This window comes from Rhamphochromis longiceps, linkage group LG15 (genome assembly GCF_057381845.1).
Source record: "Rhamphochromis longiceps isolate RC_006_pf linkage group LG15, R_longiceps_female_GT1.1, whole genome shotgun sequence".
NCBI classification, from domain to species: Eukaryota; Metazoa; Chordata; class Actinopteri; order Cichliformes; family Cichlidae; genus Rhamphochromis; species Rhamphochromis longiceps.
In genome coordinates, this window is record NC_140571.1 from 31561971 (window position 1) to 31569655 (window position 7685).

At 43.4% G+C, this 7685-nt stretch overlaps 1 protein-coding gene across 1 annotated transcript; it reads left to right on the plus strand.

The window, feature by feature from the left end:
- Positions 1–3418: 3418 nt before the first annotated feature.
- On the plus strand, positions 3419–4548 carry LOC146652925 (uncharacterized). The gene is given in 3 exon segments (XM_085381234.1): positions 3419–3878; positions 3948–4475; positions 4478–4548. Coding segments are annotated over 3 exon segments (1059 nt in total).
- Positions 4549–7685: the final 3137 nt, after the last annotated feature.

Genomic DNA, 7685 nt, shown 5'->3' on the forward strand with positions numbered 1-7685 from the left:
AAAATTGAGGGAGTAAAGAGCTGCTGCAGTGTTGATGAAGCAGTTTCTTTCTCTGACAGCGTACCTTGCTGCTTTAAACTAAAAAAAGTACTGAGTTAGGAAAGCTCAAATCAAACATTGCAGTAGTGTATTGCAGATCCTGCCCATTAGTAATTGTATTTAGAACGTGTCATATCACAAGAGGCTCCCATGCTGTACACAGGAAGGTCATAGATAGAAAGCTCAGAAATTAACCTTGAGCAAGCAAGTGGGACTCAAGATAAAATTTCAAGGATTATCTGCATTGTGCACAACCTCTTCTGCATTTCCATATCCTCACATGGGTGAGGCTGTGGCTCAGGAGATAGAGCAGGTCACATATTAACTGTAAGCTCAATCCCCAGCTTCTCTAGTCCGTGTGTCAAACTATCACTATGCAAGATACCGAACCCCGAGAAGCTTGTTACAGTGGGGCAAAAAAGTATTTAGTCAGCCACCGATTGTGCAAGTTCCCCCACTTAAAATGATGACAGAGGTCAGTAATTTGCACCAGAGGTACACTTCAACTGTGAGAGACAGAATGTGAAAAAAAAATCCATGAATTCACATGGTAGGATTTGTAAAGAATTTATTCGTAAATTAGGGTGGAAAATAAGTATTTGGTCACCTCAAACAAGGAAAATCTCTGGCTCTCACAGACCTGTAACGTCCTCTGTAAGAAGCTTTTCTGTCCCCCACTCGTTACCTGTATGAATGGCACCTGTTTGAACTCATCTGTATAAAAGACACCTGTCCACAGCCTCAAACAGTCAGACTCCAAACTCCGCCATGGCCAAGACCAAAGAGCTTTCGAAGGACACCAGGAAAAGTATTGTAGACCTGCACCAGACTGGGAAGAGTGAATCTACAATAGGCAAGCAGCTTGGTGTGAAAAAATCAACTGTGGGAGCAATCATCAGAAAATGGAAGACATACAAGACCACTGATAATCTCCCTCGATCTGGGGCTCCACGCAAGATCTCATTCCGTGGGGTCAAAATGATCATGAGAACGGTGAGCAAAGATCCCAGAACCACACTGGGGGACCTGGTGAATGACCTGCAGAGAGCTGGGACCAAAGTAACAAAGGTCACCATCAGTAACACACTACAACGGCAGGGAATCAAATCCCGCAGTGCCAGACGTGTTCCGCTGCTGAAGCCAGTGCATGTCCAGGCCCGTCTGAAGTTTGCCAGAGAGCACATGGATGATACAGCAGAGGATTGGGAGAATGTCATGTGGTCAGATGAAACCAAAGTAGAACTTTTTGGTATAAACTCAACTCGTCGTGTTTGGAGGAAGAAGAATACTAAGTTGCATCCCAAGAACACCATACCTACTGTGAAGCATGGGGGTGGAAACATCATGCTATGGGGCTGTTTTTCTGCCAAGGGGACAGGACGACTGATCCGTGTTAAGGACAGAATGAATGGGGCCATGTATCGTGAGATTTTGAGCCAAAACCTCCTTCCATCAGTGAGAACTTTGAAGATGAAACGAGGCTGGGTCTTCCAACATGACAATGATCCAAAACACACTGCCCGGGCAACAAAGGAGTGGCTCCGTAAGAAGCATTTGAAAGTCCTGGAGTGGCCTAGCCAGTCTCCAGACCTCAACCCCATAGAAAATCTGTGGCGGGAGTTGAAAGTCCGTGTTGCTCGGCGACAGCCCCAAAACATCACTGCTCTCGAGAAGATCTGCATGGAGGAATGGGCCAAAATACCAGCAACTGTGTGTGCAAACCTGGTAAAGACCTATAGTAAACGTTTGACCTCTGTTATTGCCAACAAAGGTTATGTTACAAAGTATTGAGTTGTATTTTTGTTATTGGCCAAATACTTATTTTCCACCCTGATTTAAGAATAAATTCTTTACAAATCCTACCATGTGGATTCATGGATTTTTTTTTTCCACATTCTGTCTCTCACAGTTGAAGTGTACCTCTGGTGCAAATTACTGACCTCTGTCATCATTTTAGGTGGGGGAACTTGCACAATCGGTGGCTGACTAAATACTTTTTTGCCCCACTGTAGATGAAGTACTTTATTATTTGTTATATGAGAAACCAACAGAAAGTGTTAAAAGAAGAATGGTGCTGTATAAATACTAGTCTGTTTATTTATTTTGCTTGTATTCTCTGACAGCAGCGTTATGAGATCAGTACCTAAAATGAGATTTGCAATAGATTTGCAAGTGTACCATTGTTCCACCAGCATATAACTTGCCTTAACTTACTTTATCACACAATTCAGCCACTGGGCTTGCTATCTTTGGTTCAATTTTGGTCTCATGTGACCAGAGCACCTTCTTCCACATGGTTTATGGCAAACGGGACTTCTTATGGTTTTCTGTTAACAATGGTGTAACGGTCTTTTGCATTTGATGTTTGTTGCATTTGATATTTGTTAAGCTGCATGTCTGGATTTTGTTCCTTTGCGCCCTCTGGTGGTGAACTGTGTAGGGTACAGCTTTGCTGTTTGGGTCTCCACCCAACCACTTTTCTTTTGCTAGTGCACATGGTGTCCGCATGCTGCAACTCAGTTAGCTCCACACATGGAGAAATTATCGTTTAAAGAGTGGAAATAATTGACAAAGAAGATGGAAGATAAGGCAATAAGGCCATAAGGGACTATTTAGCACCTCCTGGATGTCAGCTCACAAGGTTTGTGTATTTTAAATGTTTATTTTCTGTAATTAAGGATTTTTGATTGATTGACACTACGTACAAGAGCGCATTTTGATGTGATGTTTTTGTTTTATTGTTTTGTCCGTGAGCAGTTCTCACGGGTTGCCAAGACCAGAATAAACCCTGTTTTATAACTACATCGTGCGTACGTCAATCCTTGAGGGTGCTACAGTGAGAACTCCGCTCTGCACGGGTAGATGAAGGACGCAGCCCCGCAGGAAAGTCAGGTGCCCCGAAAATAAGTGTTGCCTCAGTTAAAGGACTGAATATAATTAACCACAAGAAAGAGAAATAAAAAGGAAAAGGAATGTAAAAATAATTAAGATAAGTTTCCTTTTATAAATGAACAAAGGACTGGAATATTTCATCTTTTTTCTTTCTTTCTCATTGTTTACATTTCTGCTGTTCAAGTGACTGATATTCATACAGTGTTAAGTTAATGTTGTGATGAGTAACCTGTGTATTGTGCATATGGTGGGCTTCAGCAGTTGCTGTATGAAACAGTATTACTGGCTTGGACAAGATATGTAATGTGACTTAAGTATACACGTTAAGTGATGTTTAAGGAGTAATAGTAATTACTGTGCCTTAAAGTTGTAACAGTAAATGTAGATTAATATTAATTTGCTCCTCAACTACCAAATCAAATTTAAGCTGCTGCACCTTTACATTAAGGCTAAGTAAGATATACAAAAAACCCAAACCCCTCCAACAATGGCAGAGTTTGAGGCTAATCCAGAAGTCAGTGAAAAGGGTGATGTGGAACAACTCTCTGCAGATGAGCAACTACAAGCAGTTGAAGGCACAGCTGATGATGTTTCTACTACCTCACAAAGAGCACGACAGAGCCAACGAGTCCGTACATTGACGGAAAAGGGCAAAGAACTGTACGGTGAGCACATAAAGAAGGCTGCACATCGTTTCAGTGTGCGCTATGAGAAGTGGAAGGTTGTCATTAAGGATGCCAAAGGAGCTATAGATGGTCAATGCTCAAAGGATCTGCTACAAGAACATGTTTCCAAGGTTTTGAGTGCTTCTAAGGATGTGAATGCAGCCTATGATGACTTGAGACGTATTGAATCTCCAGATAGTGACACAAGACGAAGGATGGATACGTGTGAAGCCATAACAAAGACAATTATCGAATCTGTAAGAAAGTGTCCAAGCCCAAGTAGTGCGGAGGTTCAAAGAGATGAAGAACTTTGGAAGGACGCTGAGTCTTCATCTAAATCCGTAGCCTCAGATGTGAAAAGTCAAAGGGATGAAAAATGGAAGGAGACTGAGTCTATGCCTAAGTTAGAAGCCTCAGACAGGATGAGTGTTAAGTCACACCACACTAAGCTCTCTTCTCATTCGAGGGTTTCCTCTAGACACTCCAGCCGGCTCTCGGCTAAAAGACAAGATGCAGCTGCTGAAGTTGCAGCAAATGAGGCTGCTCTCCAAGTTCTGCTTGAACAAGAAATCCATATGAAGGAAATTGAAAGGCAAGAAGCAGAAATAGCACAAAGACAAAAGGCTCTAGAAGCTAAGCGCAGAGAAATAGAGCGACTTGAGACTGTAAAAAAGCTGAATGCAGCAAAGGCTCGACAGCGGGTGTATGAACAAAGTGAATGTTCAGATGAAGAAATATACAACCTACTTCACCACAGATCTGATAAGAAAAATGAAGTCAAGTCTGAAAACAATGACCAGCATATGAAACGGTGTTCCTCGCCACGAAATGTGACACCGCACCGAGAGGTGAACACAGAAGATCTGGTCAAAGCATTTGCAGTGTCTCTTAATGCAAGTCGTCTTCCGGTACCAGAGCCAACAATATTCAGTGGCGACCCTATCAGATATAATGATTGGAAAATTTCCTTTCAGACTCTGATTGACAGGAAAAATATACCAACTGAAGAGAAGACTTATTATCTGAGGAAATATGTAAGTGGACCTGCAAGGAAGGCAATAGAAGGCTACTTCCCGCTTGGCACAGAGTCTGCATACTATGCAGCATGGACAGTTCTCGAAGAGAGGTATGGCAATCCCTTCCTTGTAGCAAAGGCCTTCAGAGACAAACTTGACGCATGGCCTAAGATAAGCTCTAAAGGCGGTATGGAACTTCAAGCATTTGCTGACTTCCTTTGCTGCTGTAAGACAGCCATGTCGCAAATGAAGGGGCTTGAAGTGCTCAATGACTGGAATGAAAACCAAAAAATGCTCGCAAAACTTCCAGATTGGCTTACTTCAAGGTGGAACAGAAAGGTTACAGAAGTGCAAGAAGAGACTCACACCTTTCCAAGCTTCAGCCAATTTGTAGATTTCATCTCACGGGAAGCCAAAATTGCCTGTAATCCCATAACATCTCTCTTTGCTCTGAAGCCAAGTGAAACTGAAGGGGCAAAAACAACAAGGAACAGAGGCAATGGAGCAAAGGTGCTAGCAACTAACTCAAATGAAAGGACTGTTAGTGCTAGTTGTGTGTACTGTGAAAGGTCGGGTCACAGCCTACTTAAGTGTAGAAGGTTCATAAATGAGAGCATTGTTGAGAGACTAAAGTTTGTTCAAGACAAGAAGTTATGTTTTGGCTGTCTGAACTCTGGTCATCGCTCCAAGGATTGTGAAGGGAGAGAAACCTGTGACACATGTAATAAAAGACATCCAACATGTCTTCATGACAGTCGCACGAAGGAAGAAAGAACAAGGAGAAATCCACACAAGAACAGTGACAGGACAAGACAAACAAACGCAGATGTCTCACAAGACAACAGTGTCACACCAACAACAAGTGAAGCAACTTCTAACAGAGTCACACAGAATGTTGACGACACTCACACATCTTCCATTATTCCAGTATGGGTGTCAACCAAAGGTGAGCCAGAGCATGAAATTCTTATGTACGCGCTCCTTGATACACAGAGCGATACGACCTTTATTCTTGAAGAAACGGCACAAGCTCTGCATATCAAAGGTGAATCGACTCAGCTAAAGCTCACTACTATGTCTTCAAGAAACACAGTTGTGTCCTGTCGCAAGCTCTCAGGTCTACAAGTCAGAGGGTTCTACTCAAATAAGACCATTTCCCTACCAGTGACGTATGCCAGAGACTTTATTCCCGCAAACCGAGATCACATTCCATCGCCTGCAACAGCTAAGGCATGGTCTCATCTTGAATGCATTGCAAGTGAGATCGCTCCACTACAAAGTTGTGATGTTGGTCTGCTGATTGGGTACAACTGCCCCCAAGCACTTGTTCCTCGTGAGGTTGTGTCTGGAAAGGAAAATCAGCCGTTTGCGCAAAGAACTGATCTGGGATGGAGTATTGTGGGTTATGGCAATCCATGTCTCGATTATGGAGACGCCTTCGGAATAAGTCACCAAGTCATTGTGAAGGAAGTGGTGCCTGACATTAATCCCTCTTCAAATCTCACCAACAAGGTTCACTATGTCTACAGAACTCAAATAAAGGAAATGATCTCTCCCACAGAGGTCCTAAAGATGTTGGAGTCTGACTTTGTTGAGAAAGCACCAGAAGACACAAAGGTCTCTCAAGAAGATCTCAAATTTTTAACAAGGATGAAGGCCGGCATTAGGCACAAGGAGGATGGTCATTTTGAAATGCCACTCCCATTTAAGAGCGAAAGGCCGAACCTGACAAACAACAAGATATGTGCTATTCATCGCCTCAAATGTTTAGAAAAAAGGCTCAAGAGTAACAAGCAGTACTACATGGACTATAAGAAATTCATGGATGAGATCCTAGCCCATGGAGATGCTGAAAAGGTCCCAGAGCAAGACATTGACAAGACACCAGTTTGGTACATCCCACACCATGGTGTGTATCATCCACAAAAACCCGGAAAGATTTGTGTCGTCTTTGATGCCTCTGCCAAGTTCCAAGGCGCTTCCTTAAATGACCATCTCCTCACTGGTCCAGAGCTAACAAACACCTTGCTCGGAGTCTTGTGTCGCTTCTGAAGAGGCCCAGTGGCTTTCATGTGTGACATCAAACGCATGTTCCACCAATTCCATGTGCATGCTTGTGACCAAGATTACCTACGGTTCTTGTGGTGGGAGAACGGTGACCTTGAAACTCCATTCACTGTCTACAGGATGAAGGTACACCTATTTGGAGCAGCATCTTCTCCAGGTTGTGCCAACTATGGCCTCAAGCATCTTGCAGCTGAAGGGGAAGGAAGTTTTAATGAAGAAACCATCAAGTTCATCAAAACCAACTTCTATGTTGATGACGGACTAGCAAGTGTTGACACTGAAGATCAGGCAATACAGCTGGTTAATGAAGCACGCAAACTCTGCAGCATGGGCAAACTTCGGTTGCACAAGTTCATCTCAAACAGCACCAAAGTTCTAGCTTCGCTTCCGAAAGAAGAATGCGCTGCAGCTCCCAAAGAGCTAGATATGGCACTCGGTGAAGTACACATGGAAAGAGCACTTGGCGTACAATGGTGTGTGGCGTCAGATCAATTTCAGTTCAGAGTAGTTGTTAAGGACAAACCACTCACCAGAAGAGGAGTATTGGCCACAGTCGCCTCTGTGTTCGATCCACTTGGGTTTGTGTCACCTTTCATTCTGCTGGGAAAGCAGATTTTGCAACAAATGTGTCGAGATAAACTCAGCTGGGATGATAACTTACCTGACAGACTTCGACCTCAGTGGGAGTATTGGTTGCGTGATCTGGGAAACCTTGCAGACGTAAAGGTTCACAGATGCTACATTCCTTCGAACTTCAAGGCACGGCACTACGAACTTCATCATTTTTCTGATGCAAGTGCATCTGGATATGGAATGTGCACTTACCTCAGAGCAGTAAGCACAACTGGTGAAGTCCACTGCTCATTGGTGATGGGAAGATCAAGAGTTCCACCAACCAAAGTCACAACTATACCTCGGCTCGAGTTGTCAGCGGCCGTTGTTGCTGTGCGCACTGGTGACATGCTGAAAAAGGAATTGGAAATGGAAATTTCAGAAGAAAGGTATT